Below are 25,802 nucleotides of genomic sequence, written 5' to 3' on the forward strand. Positions count from 1 at the left end.
CAGGATATCAGTCCGAGCCCAAAACCATCACACATGGAGTTCCCCAAGGCTCAATACTAGGGCCCAAATTATTTTCAATATTTGTAAACGATCTTCCAGAATCAATAACTAGTGGTGAATTATTTATGTTTGCCGATGATACCACTATTTTTACAATTGGAAACAACATTGACGATATCATCTTAACACTCCAGTCTGTACTAGACCAGCTGTACACCTGGTGTCAATCTAACAGATTAATCGCCAACTAATCGAAATCTGAAGCCCTGATAATTTCTAGCCAGAAGTTTATCAGCCCCCTGCTACGTTTGGCCTTTGGTAATAGCTTTATTGAGTACAAATCATAATCTAAATGTCTTGGGGTGACAATTGACAGCAAGCTATAATGGCAGGAGCACATAAAGAACGTTTGTAAGTCATTCAGGAACAAAGTCGCAGTACTGAATCGGATAAAGTTTTTACCGATACCAACCTTAGAAAACATTTATTATAAAACTATTATCTCTAGCGTTTTGTATGGCATTGTAGTCTGGGGGTCTTGTTCTTCAGCCTTGGCGGATGATATCGATTGAACTCATTTAAGGTGTAGTTAACCCTAAATGAGAGGAAACACTCAAAATGATCCAGATCTCGAGGAATTTAATCAGTCTTGACAAAATTTGGCAGCTAGGAAGAACAAATCAAAACAAACAAAATGTTGAAAATTGAGGTTTTTCCATGCGATGGTTTCCATGGTAAGTAAGAACAAATAACCAAAACCAAAAACTCTTAGAGTCAATAAATTCAAACCAATAAAATATTTTAAGTTCAAACTGACAAATGCTACTTCTGTGGAGGTAAACTATGCAACAAGTAGAGAACTTTATGATCGACCCAATTTAGATGCTGTTTACTAAAAATAGCCAGTTTCCATGTTAACATAACCAATTTTTCATTTTACAAGAAATGGTCTACTTGATGCATAATATACACCAAAATACATCTACAGACCAAAAATGACGCATATTCATTGAATTTTCTCAATTTCAGAGGGTTTGCAAAATACCAACATTCAAGTTTGTGGGTTTGAGGAAATCAAAGGTAAACATGAATTCATGGTTTAGTGGAAACTTTGCTCATCTGAAGGAACCTGAGCCAACATATTTTTTTCTCATTTCACAAGAAATATATTAACAAAGTTGTAGCATAACAATTCTACCTCTTCACTTGAACTTGAAGCCACAATAAAATATTCGTTAATTAGTCCGCAAACATTTTGGAGCAATGACTTCTATTTCTGACTGAACAAACACAACTTCAATCTTCTCTGGTTATGCAGACTTATTTTTTTGTCTCTCGAAAGGTTTCTTTGATAGTATTCTCTTTTTTGCTCCACATTTGTCTGGGAGAGAACTCAACCCAAATGCCCCAGACTGATAGGCACTCTCATCTCCCTTGGACTTTCATTGAGCCCGCAGACATTGCCTTTGTTTCCAATACTTGCTCGATATTTTTTGGGAGGTACTTTTTATCCTTGACCTGTCCTGTTGCCTGAAGGCTTTCATACTGTTTACTCCAGGAGTGATCTGGCACAATTCCATGGTAACAGCCTTACTAGCTGCACCTGTATTAAACTCCATAATTGTCTCGCATGTTGTAATACAAACTTTCCTTGCTCCACAAAATTTGGTTTTGGTGCACTTGCTCCACAACTGACCATTAACAGCTTCATTTTGATTTTGAGTCATTCCTTTAAAACACCTTGACAGGAGATCATCTTTGGAAAGTCTTGTGAAAATAGGATCGAGCTCTTCCATGTAGACTTCAGGTAATCCTTTGCTGTCGTCATAGGTGGAGGACCCTTCCAGCTTATCCCTCCAGAACTTGCACCAAGAATTTCCATCCTTAGGACAATACATATGTTGTTTCTCTAAGGGAAGACTTTCATTAATGATCAGATGATGCTGAATAGCTTTAATGCTATTTTTCATGCTCTTTAAGTCACCTTTGTTTTGCCTTATGGCATTGCCATAGTAATTTTGCATCTGGTCAATTAGCTTGTCACTTAACCGACCCCTTCCAGACACTCCTTTTCCATCTGAAAGCTTCTTCCCTTTCATCCCAGCTTTGTATCTTCTAAGTGCACTTCCAAGCCTTTTTTGTACATGAACAACATAATTATCACCATACTTCTCCCTCATGGCCTCCTTTACTCTCCCAAAGCAGCTACTGTCTCTGTCTCCCACAAATGTAGAGTACTTGAGATTCCTTTGTTCAATACTCCTGCTGAATATCTCAATGGTAGCAGCTGCTTCCATCTCCTCTGATGAACCATAATGATTTCTTTGGCAAACTGAGCATCTTTCCAAGTTTTGTATTCATTGGATTCTTTGTTCATAGCATTGCATGCTTTGCATTCATAGCAGACAAGTGATTTCACACTATAATCTAGGATTTCTCCTTTGTCAACAGAGATGACAAAGACAACTCCAATTTTAGAAGAATGTCCTCTTTTCTGCCATGTGCCATCAACTGTGACAGAAACATTTGCCACTAGTTGACCATTTATCTTTTTCAAGTCTCTAGGCGTTTCAAAAGAGATCTTTTGAAAAAGCCTTTGTGCTGCTTCTTGCATACAACTTTCAGCATTTGCCAAACAGCCTTCTCAATCTGTATAAAATATTTGCCAGAGGCCTTTTTTGTAACAGGAGGTGACAAATTCATTCCAGCACAAAAATGAACCAGTCTAGCGTGACCAAATTGATGTGATGCTAGAACCGACCTCCTGTTTACTTCATGAGCTCCCCCGCCCTTACCACCAACACGTTTGCTGGTGCGTAGTCACTAAAACATGGAACGACCTACAACCACCTACAACCACCTACAACCACCTAAAACCACCTAAAACCACCTAAAACCATCTACAACAACCTACAACCACCTCAAAAAAATTCAACAACCACCTACAACCACCTCAAAAACATCTACAACCACTCGCAAACAATCTAAAACCATCTAAAACAAGGTATAAATGTCTGAAATAAGGCGAGACGACATGTCACGTACATGAAATACGAGAATCGAACAAAACATCCACTCCCCCCCCCCCAAAAATATCTTACTCTCCCTGGTCCCTTGTAACCATTGGCTTAAGTCACGAAATGAAATACGAGATCATGCTAAGTATAATAGAAGAATAATTAAAGAACTTTACAAAATGAACTATCAAGTCACAAAAAATAATAAAATAAAATAAAAAACTCGTAGTCGAAAGACTTACTTGATTTAGCTTTTTCTACCCTGGGTACCAGTGAGACGTTTTGGTTCACGTTTCATTTGTTTACATAATAGCACAAGGTAGGGTTTCTCTCTCTCTCGGAGTGTGCCTCACTGCTGTTTTGTTCTGAGGTGGCGGATTACATTCCTAAGGACAAGTTAATTTTCTTAGCATCTGTTTATCATCCACCAAATATGTTTGTACATTCCCGGTGACTCCTTTAGATTAACCCTAATGTCTTTCACACCCGTTTCCTGTTTCATCACGCAAGGCTAAACTCCCCGGCGTCACGACAAAGGAAACGGAGACTAGTAGGTGTAATCATTGTTAAAAATGTTATTGAAATAAAATCTATAATGCAATTGATTCAGAAGAAAACAGGGTAAGACGAGCCGAAATTAATAAAAATGATTTGAAAAATTTTAAAAGTGAATGATTGTATTTAAAGTAATTTACCTGGATTTTTATATACCTTTATTATGTTTTGGAAGCCAACTCTTCTTGGGAGTGATGGGATATGCCCGCTTCTTGTTTTCGCTTTGCTCGTTGTAAATACGTCCCCACCATACTATCTTGGAGCCTGGCACAGTCTAGAGTAGCTGGTGCTTTACGAGCTAAAACGGAACGAAAAATTTGGATCACATATTCGGGTCTGCCCTCCCCGCCAATGGCCGTCACTGGTAAGAACGTTTTGATTCATTTTGCTGAAAAGAATCATCAAATATCACTATATAATGTTTTCTAATTCGTGCAACTGTAAACGGGTTAATAGTTGTATAAAATCAGGCTCTACAAATGAGACACGTGGATTCTGCGAGAGACTACATCTTGGTTCACCCTAAACAATGGGGAGGGGGGGGGGGAGGCTAGGACTAAAAAAAAAAAAAGGCTAGTAGAGAAAAGTGTGGGCCGGGGTTGGAGGCTAAGATTGGAAAGTAGAAGAGACTGGTTAAAACGATGTACCATGGTTTGCTTGTGTTTCCGGAAACTTTGAATCCCAAAACTAAAGTTTAAAACTTTATATACAGTCATAATAGTCATCTTGAATTCTATATGTGTAGTGTAACCGCACTGTCTTTTCGAATTCCCCACTCCTGCGAATAGCGAATATGGAAACTCTGACGAATCCAGAAAAAGATTCGTCTAGTTGAAACGTCTGGAAAGCGATCAGGGAAAGTTGGTCGGCAGGCATTCTTGAAGAAAAGGGTATTTGTAATGCAGAAAAGACGCTAAGTTCATCAATGTAAATCAAATTTTATTTGTTAAAAGATGATGCTGATGTTACATATGCCGGGCCCCGCTTTCCGCCGATTAGCGCGAAGGCAGGGTTATATTTTGACTGGGGTTTCTTTTCCTCTTGTTAAAAAGCATTTTCTCTGATAATTTTCTTTATTTTTTTTTTCAGAGCATGCAGTCAAATTGTATTAAAAAACGAATTATACTGAAAGTGCTTTTAAGGCTCTCATATACGATTTCAATTTAATTTGCACTAACCCTGGGTTACCTTAACCGTGCTTCGATCAACCTGGCCTTGAAAGTCAGTAGAGTTATATCCATAAACCTTTTAATTGCGATGTCAAAAGTACATTGCAATATCTGCTTTACGCTGCAGTGCTAAGTGTATGAAATCCGCTACCTCGACATACACATCCATCTTAAATAAGGCCTGTTTCAAATGTCGTGCTAATTCCGTTCTAAGCTAGCTCGACTTCAGCACAAATGTTAAAATTCAGTCTTTGCAACCTAGATTCAAGTTCCAATTTCTTTCTTTTTGAACTGTAACCGACATATATTTCTAAATACATGTATGACTAAATGTGTTTTCTTAAACCTTTGTCAACTTTCATTCAAGTTGCTATAATTCTTAGTTGCTATAATTCCTAATTTTTTAATTGTAATACCCATGTAATTTTCGAATCAAGAATGGAAATCTAATGCATTTTCATAAACCCAGTATTTACTAAAAGTGTTTGCAACTTTTTTGACATGTCGCAATTTCTTTGAACTGTAACCAACAAATATTTACAAATTATTCCTCAAGCCGAATGGGCTCTGAGCCAATAGTCCATTCGGCCTTCGGCAACTTTTATGCAAGTCGCAATTTCCTTAATTTTGAACTGTAACAACAAAAAAAATTCCATTCACTTTTCTGGAAGGGAAACTTGATCTACAACTTGATCCTATGCCGACCAATTTAGTAGTCGGCATGTCCGATACGCTTCTCCCTATCATCACTAAGGCCGTGAATTCCTCGCTCTCCTTGGGACACTATTAATGTAATGCGCATTCGATCATATCTTTTTTGCATGTTAGACTGCGCAATATAAGTAATAAACATTATTATTATTATTATGGGCAGAAATTGAGGACAGCATGGCCGCTAAGCATGCGCATAACGGATCCTAATGACCTTTACAAATGTCTGACTCTAATAAGGATTTGTATGGCGAGAGAGAAATTCTTAATAATTACAATTAACTGAAAAGGATTTTCACACCAGCGAACGTCGCTATGTTATTGTGGCAGAATGAGGCTACTTTGTGCGTAGTTTTGAGGTCCTTACTCTCGTTTCCTCGGCAAATTACGCCAGCGCCATGTATCTCGCCATACAAACACTGTATATCAGCTAAAATTACCAATATTAAAGACGAGAAAGGTGCGGCCGAAAACCTGCGAAAGTCGCGGTACAAACTTGGGCCTATTATCTTTCATTTTAAACGATTTCTACGGCAGAATGTTGCATCCAAAAATTTCCTCAAGAAGTTAAAGATACAGATGAAATTACGAGCCAATGGCGCCCGAAATTGCCGAAGACATGAACAGTTTTGTCGCTTCTGCAGCACAAAACAAGATTCCGCCGTTTTTGAACATCAAAGTCGGAAAAGCTTACATGAAATATATCATTATACGTGGGAAAACCGCTGTTTTGCATAGATAGCAGCCTCCGATTGTATTTTTTATCTGGCTATGGTGTGATGTCCGTGACAACCCGTGACAGCAAGCGTGACTAGAACGTATGGGTATGCGCAACTCTTTTTTTAACGAAAGAAAGCTTTTGGTGCTTTTACATTGCCTTTAAAGATGTAAAATATACTTTAAAGCTTGATTCTTTACTTTTAACAACAATTTTGACATTTCTGTGCCAATATTTTGAAAGAAATGTAAAACAGGCATGAGCCCGCAAATTTGACCGCTGGCTGTCGGTGATTTCTGCCCTACTTCTCTATAATGAGCCCTTTGGCTTCCAGTACCGCCTGCCCTCCTTCAGGAAGAAATGGAAGGGTACGGGCAGGCACAGTAATAGCAGAAAAAGAAAAGTTTTGATCGTACTCCTTGAGACATTGTTTGAGGTAATGGAAGTAAACATTACCCGAGTATTTGACTACTTTGCCTGTCTTTTCAGTACGTTCTCTAATTCCTACACTTTTCACTATCACCTTGTCTGTCAAATTAAACGCTGTCCTACATTGTTCGCATCGTTGTACAGTCTTGGGGCAAAGTTTGTGGTCGTCCCTGCTCACCAACTGGTATTGTTTTCCAGTAATTCTTTCCGGGTCCAAGAAACCCAGCGCAGGACCTTGCGACGAGCTTTTTGTAACCTACAAGAAAAAAGGTTTCCGTCAATTACATTATTCCATAAAAGGACCTATTGGTTTTCACGACAAGGGCCTGTTTCATCCTACTCGTGATTCCCATAATGACGGGCCGTCTAGGTATCCATTTCATATTATGCTGCAGTGTTACCAAAAAATTGGCGAGAAACACAACACGACCAATATTACGATGACGAAAATAACAAATCAACAAACGAAAAAAAAGCACAAATATACACACAAATAAACTACCTGAAATAGAATGGCTAGATAATTAAAAAAGGGACCGAAAACCAAAATTAAAACTAATAAACATACAATTGAAATTGTTAAAGTAAGGGAAAAAGAGTTACAATTACCTCCCACTGATTATTATTGGCGCCTTTGTAGAGTCGCAAGGGAGTCACCACTTGAGGCTCTGGATCTGTTCTAGTTAGAAATAGCTCCGGCTCTGGAAGATTGCATCTTCGTACTTTCTTTGAAGGAGCTGCCTTGAGACCAGCAGCACTCGGCTTCTTGTAAGTGTTGTAAGATTTGGGTGTGAATTGCCGAAAACTAGACAAATGCTGCGCCTGTCGCTGGGGACCCCATTTATTCCAGGCGACGGGATCGACCAGGAAGTGTTCATATCCAGGAGCAAGGCGATATTTTCCCAAACCTCTTAGGGCCCTTTCCTCCTCTGCGTAGAATTCCTTGGTCCAACCTTCCAGTGTTTCGGTCACTTTGGCAACTTCTTTTGGCACTTCGCTCTCCCGCAAGCGTTTCTTTTGTAGCTTATGCTTCAATTCAAGCCCGTTGGTATAGAAACGCCCGCCTAGCCGAAGTTCTTGGCGAGCTGAATAAATGAGGCAAGTCTTGAATTTTTCAGAGCGGTGCTTGTCAAACCATTCATAAAAACCTGGGACCAGGCCATCCCAGACGTCCTTCAAGCTCGCTAGCTTTGCTTCATAGTCAGCTGGGTCTTCTGAGTCGGCTAGACCGTTTTCCAGTAGTATCTGTTGTTGACATCCGTAGATGTCAGCCATAATTCTCCTCTGTGTGCTTTCGTTACATCCCATTGTTTTCAGCTTTTGGGCATCTCGTTCTTTCATGTGTTGTGTGCACCACACGTTTTGAGCCTCCTCAAAAATATCTGTCATGCCTTTGGCTATTGCCTTGTCGAGGTCATGACCAACCTTCTTGATTTTAAGTAGTTCTGGCTTGGCAATGGCTAATTCACCTGCAAACCTGCGATAGGTTTCGCGGTCCTTCTTAAAGTGCCAGAAACTAGGGCCCGGAAATTCAGGGTGCTTTCCATTTCGGTGGTTTATCAGGGCCTCGTGACTGAAAGTGGTGTCTGTAAGCCACAAACCATCAACTAGTTCGAAGGTTGTGTCCACTTGCAATATACTGTTCCCAAGTACACAGAATCTGTGTACATCCTCTAGCACATGTTCAGGAATGTTTACACATGAGTATTGTGTTTTCGTAAAGGACACAGTATTTATGCTTGGTACGCTCTTAAGGCTCGATATCAACGATTCCGCTTCGCTGTGCTTCTCAGCAGTATCCCGTGTTTCTTCAGATGCTTTCTTGTGGAACTTTCGGTTTTCTATCATTTTTGGTCCTGAGATAGTTTCACTGACAGTTTGACAAACTTGTTTTGACATTGTAGCGTATATGTTATCAATAGACAGTCCTTGGTCTAGATACTCGTCAATCGTCTCAGAAACTACAGGATCTTTCCGGAAATAGGCTGATACCGTAGGTTTCATGGCGTTACCATGGCGCTGTAAGATAAACTCTTTAGTTCCACCTGCCCACTTATACATGACCAAATACCAAGGCTTTGGTTCTCGTTCATTGACTGCTTTAACTGTGACAAAAGTCCTTGAAAATGACGGGTTGGCTTTGTTCGTTTTGTAATGTCTTGTAAGTTCATAAACCTCCTCCGGCGGAACATAATCCTTTTTGTAGCCTTTCGCTGCTTTTCTATTGGCAAAGAACAACCCATTTTCCAAATGGACTGTACGAGACCCGGAAGTACTGCTGTATTGGTAGTAGCGCTTTGCATTTCCTTTGGAAAGGTATGCTCCGTTATCATCTGCTTCTGCAGAAGCTATGGGTATCACCCTCTGATCGAGAGTAAAAATCTTATCCTCCCTTATAGCAGAGGGCTTGTGTTTCAAATCTAATTCTTCCGGGTTTTCAAGTAGGATGTTTAGGATAGTACAATGGTCCATATCTTCTGTTGTTTTTAAGCTTCTGAAAAAAACAATAAGTTTCTGTTTGAATAACCTAGTTTTGATAAGTGGTAATTTATTACACACCGAGGACCCCATTTTTGAGACTCATGTATAGATGAGGGTTTTATGGATACTAAGTGACTGACGAATGATGATTAAAAAAGATTGAATAAAGAAATGAAACAGTAAATAAAGACATGAATGAATGAATGAATGAACAAAATGAATAGAAAATCTCATGGGATATGATTGGAAAAAGCAATAACCAATGCTATGCGTTCTTTTGCTGAGGGGGTAGCTCGAGCAGAAACGCCATTCGCGTACCCGAACGAAACGCCTGTCGTCTAGGCTACTTACAGGAGATATCTAATGGACAGTCCAAAGAAAACGGGAGTGAGTAGTTCCGTTTCATTATATTTTTAAAACAAACGTTCCTAACACGTTCGTGATTATCCACTTTCACAGTCATAGTCACAGTCCTATTTATATAGATACATATTTATTTTCTGGAAACGACAGTGGAGACGAGGAGCATCCCCGTCGAGGCATTCTGCCTAAAGAACTCAGTCCGGTTCTTATTACCCAGTCTTTAGCCCGCATTTCATATACCTAGTGCCAGTTTTATATCCAGTCCAAAGTTTTATACCAAGTTCGTGCTTTATACTGACCCGGTTTTGGCTTACTGTAACAACAAGGTCAAACAGTTACATACTTGTCTTTATCCATTAACAGAGGCATGTTTTCTGTATCTTCTTCCATCTATGTATAAAATGAAATATAAGGAACTGTAATAATTATATTAGTCGCGGAAACGTTGCTTTCACTCGGTGGGCGTAACTTTGTACAACTAAATAAGAGGCTATGAAAAAGAAAGTCAGTTTTTCCGATTTAATGAATATTTGGTCAAAAATGTCGTTACCAACAGTACCACCCGTCTTAAGTTTACATTTAAGAGGCGAGTTCAAAATCAAACTTTATGGAAAAAGTCTGATGATGTTTTAGGGGATCTAAGTGGGTTATAAACTTCGGAAGCGCCCGTCAAAGACTTAAATAGGCTCCATTTCCGCCGTCTCCGGGTCTGGTCTTTGATCCTCCTCCTCCCGGGGGGAGGGGGGGGATGAGTGTGGGCTCATTTTCCCGAACAGCGGCTGGTAATTGACGCCTAACTTCGACCCCGCTTCTCCCACTTTGGTTTGCATGGGTTCCCTGTGTAGTAGCCTCATCCATCGATAGCAGCTTCCGGAAAGAAAACAAATTGCCTCCTTCATTTTCGGGTTTTAAATCTCAAAAGAAGTCTCCATGAATCCAGTTATGATGGTTCTCAGAAACAGGCAATAATGGTCAGTCGTTAAACAAATCAGCAAGTGTCAAGTGTTCATCTTTGGCTGCTCGAAGCGTTCTCCTGATTTCAAAACTTAATGGCAGTATGCTTCTTGTAAACGATTATGTGTATATGTAAACATTTGGAGAGTTTGCCAGACACGAGTTCACAAATCTTTGATTGGACATTCTGGGCGCTTTCCATTGAACCCGAAATTCCGGAAATTTTTGTTTACACATCGAAGGTTTGGTCCGAACCGAATATTCGGGATCAGCTCAGGAGGTGGTCCACCTTGATCGGTCTGGTCATTTCGATCCGTGAGACCGAAGTGTCCCTTTCCATTTGGCAAAATTGTTGTCCCAATACCCCTCTCTTTTATCCTGCTTACAAAACCAACAACCAACCAAACGCGCAGTGGCCTAGGTCGGGTCTATTCAACCGGAATGTATCGGGCACGTGGAACTTCCGAAATTTCAAACCGGAATTTTTGTTGAATGGAAGGCGTCCTCTTTCTCTCTCTTCGGGGGAATAACACTCAGTCCCAAACAAGCAAGACGAGTAAATTAACGGCTAGATTATCACTAGCAGAGCGATGGATGATTACAGAATTCGCCGACAATCATATTAGATGTGGTCACACTACGGACTTTTACCAAGGTAAAACCGATTTACCTAGGGCAAATTCATCAAAAATCTTACGAGTTAAATTAATCTCGGGGTTTGTTTTACCTAAGTAAAAAATTCTGGGAAAGTCGCACTACCGCTATCGGCTTCCAAGGTTTTCACGCACAGTTGAATTTTTTGGAGCATAAATTCAAGAGAGCAAGATGCGCAAGGATCTAGCCGATCAAAGAGACGTTTTTTTCTTTTATCTCGCTGCTACTTCTTACGTTAATTCAATGTCTCAAGGTGAAACAGGCGAAGACGTAGACAACCCGTACCCCCCAATTTTTTTCATCGCGTGAGCTATGTCCGGTTCTGTCATCAGGACCTTCGCCGATGAGTGTCTATTGGCTAGCAACCTAGGTATTTCTTTTTCCCAAGCTATCGCTTTGGGGTAGCTGTCAAGGGAAAGTCTATTGTTCTCGAAACATATCCAAGCCCCAGACGATAAAATTTCCCTGAGGTAAGTTACCAAGGGAAAAATCAGTCGCACTTAAAAAATCAATTTCCCCAGGTAAAAAGTCTGAAGTGTGACCACAGCTATTGTGTGCTAACTTATTCCTTGCTCACCGATGTCCTTCCGGGAATAATACAGTTTTAAAAAAGGCTAGAACGCGCGAACGTGAATTGATCAAATCCGTTCATTTGTCAGACTTACTCTCATGCAAATGAAAGGAATTGTATGTAGAAAGTAAAAGAGAAATCGCGAAAAAATAAAACTTCTAATTAATTTTTGTCTTATGGTTTAGAATAAATTATGCTTTCAGATCAAAGCTGCGTAAATCGAACTGAACCAGTGCATAAAACTACGCGTTTCCTGTTTTTTACTCTCACCTATTGTAAGTGTATGGAATATGTGAGAAAATCTTAATTTTGAATGGGTATATTTCAAAAAGCTACGCAACGATCAAGAATACTAACGACAATATACAGAGCGGGGGCAGCTGTAGTGTCAACTATTACTTGTCGAGATATAGTGCGTCTTACCGTTAAAACCTTGAATGATTTTAATGTACCAAAGAGGCGGCGGGGATTAGTAGTTTTGACACTCCTGCTAGATGGCAGCCCGTAACGCACAGCGCTCGATCTCGACGATATTACGCGAAAATTGGGGACTGTGAACAGTCTATGTATTAATAGTCTCCGTGAACAGCTTTTGTTACTCACCTTTCGTACTTTATTTGGAATTTTCTTTTCTTCATTCTCTTCGTTTTCATCCGAATCACTGAGTACCACTATGGCTAAAAAACAGCCACATTAGGTGTTATATAACGTCGTGGCTTTCAATCGGGCTGGCGGAGATAACAACTAGACGGATTTTAAGAGAAAAGGCGGAATTCAAGCAGTTTAGAGAAAGTATGAATAAGAAGGAACTGTACGTACCTTCCGGATTTTCCTTTCGTAAGAACGCCATCGTGCCTGCATTCATACCGCTCGCAGTTGTACGAATGGTGACAATTATGCAATGGTGACTCATGACCACGTTTTGCTCCCGCTAAGATTCTAAATGAAATTTTCCAGACATATTCCAGGTTTCCCACCATATGTAATCACTGGTAATGTGACATTTTAAACATGATTTTAAAACAATTTAAAATCACAAACCATCAGTTGTTGCTTAAATTATAATCAAATTGTCGATAAGTTTCACAAGAGAGAGAGGAAACAAAATCAAACTCATATCCCAGCCCTCCCAACATATGAGGACAGTGCGGTGGAAGGTTTGTGTTAAGCTTAATGGTTGATGACGCAAGGGACCAGGGAGAGTAAGAGTAAGAGTAAGATTTTTTTTGGGGGGAGGGGGAGTGGATGTTTTGTTCGATTCTCGTATTTCATGTACGTGACATGTTGTCGTCTCGCCTTATTTCAGACAGTTATACCTTGTTTTAGATGGTTTTAGATTGTTTGCGAGTGGTTGTAGATGTTTTTGAGGTGGTTGTAGGTGCTTGTTGAATTTTTTGAGGTGGTTGTAGGTGGTTGTAGATGGTTTTAGGTGGTTTTAGGTGGTTGTAGGTCGTTCCATGTTTTAGTGACTACGTTGCTGGTGTGCAAGGGAGTCTCTAGTGTACAATATGAACATCTTAAAAACAAAGATTCGGACAAACCTACTCTCTCGTCGTTTCTTTGGTATAATTGAAGCTTGGAGCCTGCAGATCAGCATAGACTACAAATTGCAGCGGTAGAAATACATTCATTCAAAAGCATGGCATCCTGTAACTTGAACCAACTGCAGGTTGAACTTGAAGTGAAGATGCAGCACCAATATGTTTTGCCTTCTCTCTAGTTAAGATGCCCTCTTCTCTTTCAATCTTTTCAAAAGAAGAGTGGAGCAATTTTTTAACGGACACGTTTTCTTTGTATGGACTTGAGGATGAAAGCGGTGCTTTGTCATCAAGAACTTGTACAGATGAACTCGAAGGACCAGGAGCATCATGCGTGCATTGGCGATCATCCCGCTCCTTTTGCAATTCTGCCGGTCTTCGACCATGAAAACCCTTTCTTTTTTTTCGTTTTATAGAGCTAAACTTTGATTTAGCTTCTCTAACAATTTTACCCGAAAACGAAACGGAAATGAATGCAGCTATTCTCAAAAATCTGCCCTGTTGTCAAGCCGCCATCTTTAAACAGAGGACTTTTTTGAGACGTAAACATTGCAAGAGGACTGGATTGAGAAAGTAAAGAATGGAACTGAAAGAACCACTTTTCAAGGACTGTGGAATATCTCTTGCTCGCAAAAAGCTTCAATTATTCTGGAGAAAACCCCATAGCAACCAAAATAAACAAGTTTAAACATGCGCATTGGTATGGAAAAATTAATGACCTCTAAGTAATTGATTGAAAATAAAACGCGGGACTTTCAAATTTTCGAAAAAACAAAATCCTTCATTCAGGAATACATATTTAAAGTTTATGCAAAATTCGAACTTTTTTCCCAATTTTAGGGTTAACTCTACCACCTTAAGAGCTACTAGAATTATGTACAACCTACCCCATAGCATCCACAGTGATGACACCATGAACGCTCCACACTGGAACTCTATTGTTTCATTTTACATTAGGAGACTTTTAGTTATTACGTACAATATCTATCATGGAAATAGCATCGAACCTCTAAATGACTTAATAGTGAAATCTGAGACTCCTTATGACTTAAGAAAATCCTTAAAAGTTAAGGTTCACAGACCAAGAACAAAACTCGGGGAAAATAAGACAATTCTGAAATCTATCAGTTTTGCTAAAGCTTCCTGCAGCATTTCCAACAAATCTGTTGACTTTAAATACTTTTAACATTTACTCCGTATTGTTAATATTTATTTCTTTCAATTGTCATTATTTACATACCCATTTTCGTTTTATTCACTAATTAGGTTTTTATTAATTGATAGTTTAATTGGTGCAGGTCCACATCAGGACGTAATGTCTTGCCTATCCCTCAACCTGCTTCATTAAATAAACTATGATGATGATGATTAGTAGCAACATCTGGCAACAGCCTGTCATGTAAGACACCTTGATTAAAACCCATGGATGTAAGAAACAACGAACAATATCAACATCCTGGGCACAGCCCCTTCGTGTAAGACACATTGATATAAACCCCTGAACGTAAGGAACAATGATCAATATCAACATCTGGGCACATCCCTTCATATAAAACACTGATATAAACAACTGATATAATATTGCAACTGTAGGATGAAATTTCTTTAATCCTCAAGAATTTTGGTTACCAGCATCTCTAATTTCATTGTTACATATCTTGTGCTTTGAGGCATTTTATTGGCCGGCCTCACCATTTTGCCTTGTGACAGTTTCACCACTGGCACTATGTATATTGTTGCCTCATCACCAGCTGTCCTCAAGGTACAACTGTTGATAAACGAGATAAATGCCGCTACATGACAATGAAACAAATGTATGAAATGTTCCTATTGACTAGTCTGTCAATTGCCTTGAATACAGGGTATTGAAGTGATAACATTCATTCCTAACAAGCCACCTTTTGAACAAACCAGGGCACAAATCCACACACATTCCTTAGCACAAAAGTGCTCTTTACTTATTTCTCCCAATTCTGAGGATATTTTCGGGCAAATCAGCGCTTCTGGCTGCAATTTTTTGTCTACAGTTTTATTTGTTGCACAGTATACCTTAACCAGTATCTAATACCGTGAAGTTTAATTCATACAAATAAACGGATCAGGAGTTAGAGAATGTGTATTCTCAAGTCTAATTTTGCCCTGCTTACCAGGCAATTATCGAAAAACATGTTACCCTTTTTGAGAGACAAAAATGAAATGAATGTGTAAATATGGCACTAAGGTCAGTTAGGAGCCCTCTCCATCCCGTAAGTATCGTAATGTCTCTGATGTTCTTCGACAATATCAAGGTTCTCAAGTCGTTCATAATAAACTCAACCTGCTTTAATTAAATAACTGCAGTTCCTGAAGTTCAAATTTTTGATTTGTGTGAATTTTCTTTCATTCGATCAATTACATTTGGTACTGGTTATAATATAAATAAATAACCTTTTACCTAAAAGCTTTTAGGGATAAGAGCAAGACACTAAAGTCCCTTTTTTACTCCTTGCAAACAAACAAGGTTTGGAGCCCATTTCTCTTGGTGTCTTAAGATTATTCTGACAGAAGTTTATTTGCTCTCATTGATGAAACTAGGATACATATTGTCCACTCTGCAGTAACGAGACTCTCATATGTTCATCGTCAAGATTTAGAAACTTACCTCACAGATGTGCACGCTGAATCAACACCTTGGGAGTACTGAAGATAAGTGCAATTATTGGTGTTGACAAGGATACACCACTGTCTCTCCCACTTTTCAATTATCAGAGTGCGCATTACTGCATTCGACTTTGCTGCGGGCAATGTCCAAGTGAATACAGTAACCATTCCATTTGGTGTTGGTTTTATGTTTTGTGGTACCTGAAAAAGAAAATAATATACTACCGAATCCATCGTAGTGTGGAATAGGCACGAATTTTCATATTGCTGCCCCGCCCACTTTTGTTGATAAATACCTGAAATTCCTTTCTCATTCGTCGCGGTGTGATAATGGAAAAGTATACGAGCAGTAAAGCGGGAAGAGTTTACATCAGCGGAGGGCTTTATCCGAAGACATGAAAATGACCATTATTCAAGATATAGTTGAACAAGGTGAAGATATTGTAACTGGGTATTTTTCAGGAAATTTTTCTAAGGTCGCTATAAAATGCAAGGTCAAGTATGACACTGTGAAAATAATGTGGAACAACTTTACTAGTTTCTCGGACAACCTCAGGTGGAACGCACATGTAGAATCTATATGCAAAAAGGCGGCGAAGCGTCTGTACTTCCTAAAACAGCTAAAGCGCACTAAAGTTCCATCTGAGGATATGCTACTTTTCTATACGACATGTATACGCCCTGTATTAGAATATGCGTGCCCAGTTTTTCATCATTCTTTGCTGCAATATCTGTCCAATGAAATGGAAAGGTTGCAAAAACGCGCGTTGCGGATGATTCAACCTGACTTATCCTATGCTGAGGCTCTAGTAGCTCTTGAGGTTGCGTCTCTGTACGAGAGGAGGGAGATATTGTGTGATGCTCAATTTGATCAGATTGTAAGGGACGAAAACCACAAGCTCCATGATCTACTGCCTCCACGCAACGAGTCCACCTATCGCACCCGCAGCCAGAGATACTTCGAGCTACCGATTTGTAAGACAAATAGGTTCAAAAACACATTTATCATGGCGAACAGTTTTAATTATTAGTAGCTATCTTAATTATTTGTATTTTAGTTTTTAATACTTCTCTTATTGTATTTTATTGTAGATTACACCTTGTAGCTTTTATTGTAGTTATCTTAGAGTAAGAGATAATTTATTTCCATTGTAAAGTAAGTCGTAGTTCAGCCGGCCCGGGGGCTGCAATGATTTTACTCCCCTAATAAAGCTATCTATCTAAAGCTATCTATCTATCTAAAGCTATCTATCTATCTAAGCTATCTATCTAGTTTCATTGAGCTAGGGGAAAAAGCCAAAAGTGGTGGTGTGAAACATCTTCAACCCGACGATAATGTGTTAATAAAATTTTTAAAGACTGAGCGAGCATCGATGACCACAGGTGAGCCATACAAACGTGGATACTTTTTGTAATGTTGCCAGTGGGACATCTTTCACCGCCATAAGACGAGCTGTACAAAATGATATGGGAAACGGAAAGTGGACATGGAAGATGACGCGACCTGCTGCTGAAAAGTTTACGGTACCCAATATAAACTATAGTCAGAATTATATTGATTACATATATTCAGTGAATCCTCATAAACTGAAGTTTTTGGATGAGTCGGAAATCAAACTTCCGGACGTGGGAAACTCCAGATACGGACACAGCTTAGTGAGAACTCCGGCCGTGGAGATCATGCGGCACATGACCTCTCCAATAATCACATTGAACCTCGTGTGGACTTGATGGTCTAATATACGCGAATACTGTCAATGGAGCAAGTAACACATTCACCGTTTTAAAATTTTTCAAGATGCTGTGCACGCGTTCTTACCCGATGGACGACCTCCGTTTCCGTACGGCGACCAGGTCATCGTAGATAATGCATCTATCCATCATCATGGGGCAGGTCAAGCTCTCGGAGAATGGCTCGATAATATAGGGTGCTCACTGGTCTATTTGCCTACATATTCACCAGAACTCAATCCTGCAGAATTCGTTTTTAACAAGCTCAAAACAATTCTTAAAAGATATGAATTTTGCAATCTTTTGCAAAACAACCTGAAGAAGAAACTCCGAAAGACTTTTGCATGACAATCTTACCTTAAGCAGTAAGCTAAAAAACCCTTACCAAAGCAAAAGTATGGGAATGGTATGGGACTGCTTGGACCATATCTGACCCATAGATGGGAATGGTATGGGAAGGTAACCTGGGTATATGGAATTGGTATGGGGCCAAATTTTACCAAATTTTTAACTATGGGACATGCATGGGAAGAAAATAGAAGGCTTCTTATTTTATGGGAAACCTATGGGAATAAGGTTCCCATACACATCCCATACCAATAAGAATTCCCACAACTGTCCTTACCTATGGCATTGATATGGGACATTCATTATGAAGAGTATACCATAGATTACCCATACCAGCTGACAGGTGTTCATCATGCCCCATAGATTTCCCATTGTGAAAACTGTATGGGATCTCTATGGGACATTCACTCTCCATATTTCAACCATTTCAGCTCTTGTTTCCCAAAGATCTCCCATGACAGTAGTTCTATGGGAAATCTATGGGACATATCTATGCTCATAATGGCAATGGGAAAACACATGTCCACACATTGAGTAATTGACAATTTTATTAATTGGACTGAGACAATAATGTCCTCTATTGTAAACAGAGAGCAAAAACCATTAATTATTCTGACAGGCTACATTTTTTTTAACTGAAATGACCATAAAAGTCTAAGAATATTTTACATGAGTCAAGAGATAACTTTGCAACACTCTGACATGCTTCCCTAATAAAAATAGATGAAAATTTCATTCAAGTTTCTGTTCACCTATGCATTGTCATTGTGTTACATGTCATAATTCAAGTGTTAACTTGAGTTTTATGAAACTTACAACAATATCAACATGCATATACTGCATCATACTTTGTTGAATAATAAATCCTTCTCATTGTCACCATGAACTGAAGGCCTTTTTTCAAAAAAGTTTTTCATGTTTGAAAAATTAAGTTTGGTAGCAAAGATTCAAGGCTTTATATTAAATGAAATCTTTGCAGACTGTACGTAGGAAAATAACAAGCTACATGTTCCTTATTACATGAAATCTTTGCAATGCCTAAACTTTGCGAATTTGGCAATTAATTTTAAAATATTGAAAAGTTTAAGTGGCATGAAAAACAAGTTTTGTGTACATAACATGATGTGAAAATTATGTGATGCATTAGGTAAAAATCAAGAAAGAATAAGTTAAATTACAGTTTGCAAGTCCAAAAGAAAATGAAAAGTGAAGTTAACTTTGAAGATGTGAGTGTCAACGGACCTGAAGCTTGATAACATAATAGTTTTTGAAACTTATTTGTACAACAATCCTTATATTTAGGTCATAGAATTTTTACAGTAAATTGCCAAAATTGAGGTAAATCACCTCACTGATAAACACAGAATAAAAGTGACTCAAAATACAAAACCTTTTGCAAAATTGTGAAATGCATAAACCTCAAAATCACAAAATTAATGTGGTGCGAAAATTTAATGTAATAAGGCTTCAGTAAGCTTAAATGCAAGGCCTTATGCGTCCAATTGTGTGTTGAAGACTGATGACGAAGCTTGAATGCAAAAAAAATTCAGTGATTTGAATTTATACAATCATTGTTGATTTTCATCGCTTTACATTGGCAGGCCAGTGACAATTTTTGGTCTAAAATTTGCAAAAGAAAATGCATGTACATGTATACAAGACAATGTTCAGTCCTTTTCAAAATGGTTAGGAAAATGCGCAGCATATCCCACCTCACTATCTGAAAATTTAATGTACAGAGACACATCTATAATGTCCTCTAAAGGGATAATGTCAAATCTGTTCTTCTTTGGTTGGTGGAGAGGAACAATGTGATTGACAACATTCCCCAATACTTCATGCCTTTCACAAAGTACTCCACTAGACTTGGGCATTGGAGCGATGACTGCGCCACAAGTCATCCTGAAAGTTTCCTCAACCAAAAAGAACACTTCAATTTGGCCATAGCTTGTGTGCCCTCCCTGGCAATACGCAATGGTGAAGTTGTTTCTTCTTGAAACTCTCTTGTACATTTGTGAGTGAAAAATGGCATCCCCAAATTGTAGACGTTTAAAGAAAGTGACACATTCAATGGACTCCACACCCAAACAAAGCAGAAGATCTTCTTCAAATGGTGCACCAGGTGTCCCTTTCTTTAGAGCACCAATTGCAAAAAACTCATTTTTGAGATGCATCCTGTTGGTCCTGAAAGACAAGAAAAAAATACTGCTGTTATACAACCTATGCCCCTTAGAGGTCTTTACTTAAAGTCATATTACTCCAGACTTGTTTAGAAGTTCCTTGCGATTGGATTACAATTTGTTAAACATACACAAAAACAATAAGTAAGTAGAATGATTGATATGCCACGAAAGGGTTAACTACCAACCTGTTTGTTTGCCCACGAAGCCGCAGCACCAGATCTTTTGCATGCCCTGGAGGAATCTCTTTTATCATTTCTGGGAAGCTTTGTTGACTTGTCACAGCAGTCATTATCTTCAAAACAATAAAAAATTAAATGGAAACTTAGAACCATTGAATGCAAGACATACAACAAGAACACACACTGAATAAATTCTATTGTATTATGGCCTGACTCCATTATTTTTACTTTGTGGCTAAAAGTTGGTCAAAACAGTAATTCATTGTCTTAAAACTTGTTTAAAATTATACCAGGAAGAGTACAACAACCATCAACTTCCTGTACAAAGTATTAATTGAACAGTTTGCAACACTAGCTGACCTGGATTGCAATGTTTTGTGTTCCATGGAAATAATTAGAAAGGTCTCCATTCCAATCCTCAAAAACGAACAAGGAACTGCTCCAAAGGGGACCATGATCCCGCACTGATTTCTCCAAATGAAGCAGCATGTGCTGATTCATCAGCACATATCTTGGATCTGTCAATATAAAAAGATACATGTACTTCCTGTAAGGGCAGGAATAAAATACCTTTTGCAGTTCTTTTGCAGTGTGTCCATTAAGTGTGCATTCCCTATCTTGGTTATTAGCACAAAGGATTTTAAGTCTTATGAGTTAATTAACCAAAAAATTCAAGCTCATGGTTATGTTGCTTGAAAATAATTTATAACACCTTGAGTAAACTTTGAATAGTTAGCACTATATATAGCAAGTGATATATACTGTTTTTATCATTACATATAATATTTCTTACCATAATACACATCAAACATCTCAACAAAATGAATCAGGAACTTTCCAGCCATTTGAAGTTGTCCAGGGGAAATGGATCTTCCAGACAGTAAGGTAATGCCACCAACCAACAAGGCATAATGCTGGTAATAATCGTCAGGTAGAATTCCTTTTAAACAGGGTAGGGAATAATAAAGTAGCCAGTTGCGGTACTCTGTAGCTGTAAAAGAAGAAACAGTGCAAATGAATATGATATCAATGCAGGCTTGGACTTGCTTAGGTAAGTGTGGAAACTAATTAAGACTTTCAACTTTTTCTTTCATTTTTCTTTACATTTATAAAATACACTCTCCCCCTCCACCCAGCAAGACACTGATAAGTGCACTAAATAATAAAGCTTCAGCTTATGTCTCATAAGTTGATTACCTTTCCAGAATTTTACATGATGCTGAATACTTCTTGGGATCCTGGTAATCACAGTAGGGGGCTTGATCTCCAGCAGGCGTTTATCCACCATCTCTACTTGGCTCCCACAGTACCACCTCTGATCACTGTGCTTTGAATTAAACCACAGGCCAACAAGTTGTTTTACAACTCCAAGGTAGACACAGTGCATAGCATCTATAGCAATGCCATTAACAACGTCGAAGCTCGGTAACTGTAATAATGGGCTTGGTGCCTTAATGCCACAAACCTGTAAAGGAAATCTGAAGTTCAGTGTTTTCCCAAAAATAACTAAAGGCATTTTAAAACAAGATACATATTCTTGAGCAACAACATTTCCAAGACCTGGTTCACAGTAGTGACATAACAACATAGAGAAAAAATAAGTTTCTTCCTTACAATGTTATGCTTTAGTCATTATGTTCTTGATATCTTGTGTTGTTCACACTAATAACAAATCATCATATTCATATCTATGTTGTGGTTTAAATTTGTCTTTGGTTTAAAATTTTTCAAACCAGTTTGAATACTAACTATCATTGCCTCAAATTGATTATCGTAGTATGAAAAAAGGGAAATAAAAATCAAACTGGTTTAAAAAATTTTAAACTAAAGATAAAGTTGAACTACAACATCCATGAACCACATGTAACGTTCTTTTTATTATTTAGATGTAATCAAAATATTAAGTTACAATCAAAATATTAAGTCACAGGTATCTTACAGTGGCATTCTTTTCAAGGGCTTCGTACGAGTGAGCCTTAACATCCACTGCATCACGTGGTTTAGCATGCCCAGATGGAGTGTTGCGAAATGGAAAGGTCATAACATGGCCTCTTCCAGTAGTCTTGACAATGTCGCCATGTTCATCACAAAAGCTACAGCTATCGTGGCCAACATATGTCATCTGCTCAAGGACACCAGCTCTGGCTGGAAGATCAAAGTGACCAGAAAGAGCCATAACCTTGGATTTCTTCTTTGCTCCATCTGGAAGTGTGACTTCAATTCCTGTTATATCAAAAAGTACAATAATTTTAAACTTCTCCTTTTATGAACAACCCCTTTATACAGACCAAATTCATACCTCAAAGAACTTTCAATCACTGAGTTCCTAAGTTTGTCTTTGGGTGTTATTTCAATAAACAAACTTTTAAAGTCTTAAGTAAAATATTACATGTTATACTAAAGGCACTCTCCAATTAAAAGACTGACCACATGACACATGTTCTGGAGATTCTTTATTTAATTGTTACTTTTTTCAATTTTTTAATTCCTTTGTAAAAACGGCTATTGATGGATGAGTACAGTACCTTTACACAAAAAATTTATTTTATGGAAAAATAAATGAAAATTTAGGTGACTTATCCAAATGTAATTGTTTTTTACTAACCATGCATTTCTGTTTTCCACAAAGTGTCAACAAATGGCTTGAAGAAAGTTGAGAAAAAAGGTTTCTCTTCACCAAACCATAGACCACCAAATATTCTGTACTTGTTAGTTCTCCTGTAAAAGTAACATATCTGGTGTAAGTGCTTAGGTAAGATAGTCCATATACAAGGCAAGTGGCTCATCAGAGCTGGGGCTTATCCTAGTTTATTTTAACATGAACCGACTAGGAGTATTTCTACTCCCCCCTGGATGAGATGCTAGTCGATTGCAGTTTTATCCCCAGGAGTAAATTTTCTGGTAACCATTTATACACCTGAGAAAGGAAGGCACTATGCAAGTATCTGTTCACTTTGCAAGTACTCTATAGTGTACAACTTACATAATTTTATACTGTTAACTACCTACAAGAGCTTGTGACTCCTTAAAGTTAATGTACATGTAACTGCATTCTGACTCATTAATACAACACATTTCATGTGATACATATAACTGAGAATGGATGTTTGAGGGTGAATAATACTGTAATTATTGTTGTCCTTACTTTTTTTAAAATACAGTGTGGTAAATACCGGTATTGGGCCTACATATATTTGTGTACCTTAGTGATGGAGGAAGCTCATTAACGAGGAGAAACAGAGGCCAAACTCCAAATTGTGATGAACGAAATATTGCCACACCATCAGTGTTAAGTTTTACTGAGATGTTATATGGCTCTAGAAGAAATCCACCTGGACCACTCTTGCTTTTGTAAAGGGAACCATCATAGACATCTTCTATATTGTCTTCAGCCCTCTTAACTCGGTGAAATCGGTACTTTAGTCCATCAACAAATTCTGAATCTGAAGAAAAAGAGACCCTTGTATAAAACATAGCTGAACGTTCTTGATGTAGAGGGCATACTAGCATTTTACATTTCCCTGTAATCTATGCTTAAATTGTATTCAGTAACAGCTCATATGCAAAAGAGGCATGCATTAATTTTTGCAGTTCCAGGTTCAAATCCCTGTATCAGAATGCACATGATTTGTGTGAAATCCCCACCTCCCCGGACCCAAAAAACTGTCCATTGATGTCGATTGACCTGCAAATGACGTAGGTGTCCAATTACAGGTATCCGATTTGAAGTATGCAGACATTGGATACCAGTACATGTACAGTACCAACCTGATCATGCACCAATTACATGACAAATAGGCCTCTCCAGAACCAGAATTTTGTTATGGATAATGAAAATAATAACGATATTATGTTATAAATTATGACGACTGTTGGACTGTGGTAGTAGCATTTGAAAATACTTTAATACTGTAACACAATTACATACTTAGTCTTGCACTTACCAGAGAAAAACTTAAGTAGCTGATTTTCAATAGGCACTTCAATGAAGAATCCACCGTTGTTTTGGATGCTTTTGCCACAAATGGTACAGTTTCCTTTGACATCTTTGCCATAATATGCCTTGCAGAAACCACAGAAGTAATCCTTGACAACATTTCCCTTCGCTCTGCTCAGAAATTGGAACAGGTTGTTTACTGTTGTCTTGCAGTTGTTAGGCCGGGGACAGTGAGCCTCTATTACTGCAAGCAAATCATTGAATGCTTCACGTGTAAGCTTGTGCTTAAACACGAAAGATAGCAACAACACAACACTTGAGTTACTTGTGATTGGAGCTCCCGAATATAGCATGTCATCTGATTCTGCTCCACAATGTTCTGGAATGCATTCAGTGTCTATTTCATCAGGGTTCTCACAGTCACTGAAAATGTCCGAGCAAGCATCCTCGTCTTTGACAAATTGTTCAAAAGTGTTAGTATCCGCGGAATCAAACAGTTCAAATTCGTCTCCGCTTATCCCCGAATTATTTTCTTCTTCCACTCCAAATGTGCTTGAATCTTCCATGTCTTGCACTTGAAAATAGCTGCAGTCTTCACCTAAAATCATGCTGTTTGTTTCTGCTTCGAATATTTCAGCAGGATCGCCAGTACAAAGAGGCTGTGCATGTCGCGTGTCGGGAATCATTTCTTCAACATCGCATTTGTTTAAATCATTTCGTGTACCAGTTGATGATTGTTTCGCTTTATAGAGGTTGCCTTTTCGTCTTCTTGCCGCTGGAAATTTGTATGGATTAGAATGACGCATGTATTCTCGGTAGCGACCTCTTTGTTCTCGTGCAACCTTCTCGCCATCGTCGGCCATGTTTGTTGACTTAAAGTCTAGTTCCCGGTCCCCCACACGTGTTGTTATTCAAGTGCGCGTGCGTAGTGGACTTTCGGACTCAACACAAGAACACGTGGTGTTAAATTGACCAATAACGAGAGCCCTTCAGACCCACGCCGAAATGCGCGTCCTTTTCAAATTTTTCACACATTTCGGCAAGCCTTTCTTCAGAGAGTTTGTTACTTATACAGAGCGAGTTTTAAGGTTTGTTTGCCTATTCCCACTGCAAGAAAAGATGGAAAGAAATTCAAGGAAAAGAAGTGCTCCAGCGCGTCTAAGAGAAGGTAAGCAACTCGATTGAATCGTGTTTATGAAAGCACAAAGTGATCGACAAGCATGCATGTTGTCAGATCACAGGCAGCCCAAGCTCACTACGAGAAAAGCGGACGTGACTCTTACCGTGTTGCGTAACGTTTTATATTTATAAAGGTTTGTATGGGATGTTATCGGTTTGCCTTAAAAGAGAGAAAAAAATGTCTTGTTTTGAAATATAATGGGCTCACTTTATTGCCTTGTTGTTTTCTTTGTTGATTCCGAACGTCTCAGGCCATTTTGAAGCGTTTTCGGCGAGTTAGCGCTATGTTGGTGTTCAAGCTCACTACGAGAAAAGCGGACGTGACTCTTACCGTGTTGCGTAACGTTTTATATTTATAAAGGTTTGTATGGGATGTTATCGGTTTGCCTTAAAAGAGAGAAAAAAATGTCTTGTTTTGAAATATAATGGGCTCACTTTATTGCCT

At 38.6% G+C, this 25,802-nt stretch overlaps 2 protein-coding genes, 1 long non-coding RNA gene and 1 pseudogene across 4 annotated transcripts; 1 reads left to right on the forward strand and 3 right to left on the reverse strand.

Moving 5' to 3' along the window:
• Positions 1 to 1,012: 1,012 nt before the first annotated feature.
• LOC148734927 (uncharacterized) lies at positions 1,013 to 15,968 on the reverse strand (annotated as a pseudogene).
• On the reverse strand, positions 4,495 to 13,093 carry LOC148734928 (uncharacterized). 2 transcript variants are annotated; one of them, XM_088754184.1, is made up of 5 exons: positions 12,442 to 13,093; positions 12,226 to 12,293; positions 9,787 to 9,833; positions 7,209 to 9,093; positions 4,495 to 6,855 (listed from the first exon to the last, which is right to left on the reverse strand). In XM_088754184.1, the coding sequence occupies exons 1-5, from the start codon at positions 12,533 to 12,535 to the stop codon at positions 6,472 to 6,474; spliced, it is 2,478 nt and encodes an 825-aa protein (XP_088610310.1). In that variant the 5' UTR covers positions 12,536 to 13,093; the 3' UTR covers positions 4,495 to 6,471. The 2 variants fall into 2 exon arrangements, with proteins under 2 accessions (XP_088610310.1, XP_088610309.1); XM_088754183.1 differs by having other exon boundaries at positions 12,226 to 12,299.
• Positions 15,969 to 18,409: 2,441 nt separating the features above from the next.
• Positions 18,410 to 25,365, reverse strand: LOC111343818 (uncharacterized). The gene is made up of 9 exons (XM_088753653.1): positions 24,186 to 25,365; positions 23,444 to 23,684; positions 22,847 to 22,959; positions 22,181 to 22,464; positions 21,439 to 21,706; positions 21,035 to 21,232; positions 20,602 to 20,759; positions 20,248 to 20,354; positions 18,410 to 20,063 (listed from the first exon to the last, which is right to left on the reverse strand). The coding sequence occupies exons 1-9, from the start codon at positions 25,039 to 25,041 to the stop codon at positions 19,547 to 19,549; spliced, it is 2,742 nt and encodes a 913-aa protein (XP_088609779.1). The 5' UTR covers positions 25,042 to 25,365; the 3' UTR covers positions 18,410 to 19,546.
• LOC148734929 (uncharacterized) lies at positions 21,473 to 22,820 on the forward strand. The gene is made up of 2 exons (XR_015998835.1): positions 21,473 to 21,613; positions 22,199 to 22,820. It is a non-coding gene; the product is annotated as an uncharacterized LOC148734929 (long non-coding RNA).
• Positions 25,366 to 25,802: the final 437 nt, after the last annotated feature.

This window comes from Stylophora pistillata, chromosome 3, assembly GCF_964205215.1.
Source record: "Stylophora pistillata chromosome 3, jaStyPist1.2, whole genome shotgun sequence".
Lineage (NCBI taxonomy): Eukaryota > Metazoa > Cnidaria > Anthozoa > Scleractinia > Pocilloporidae > Stylophora > Stylophora pistillata.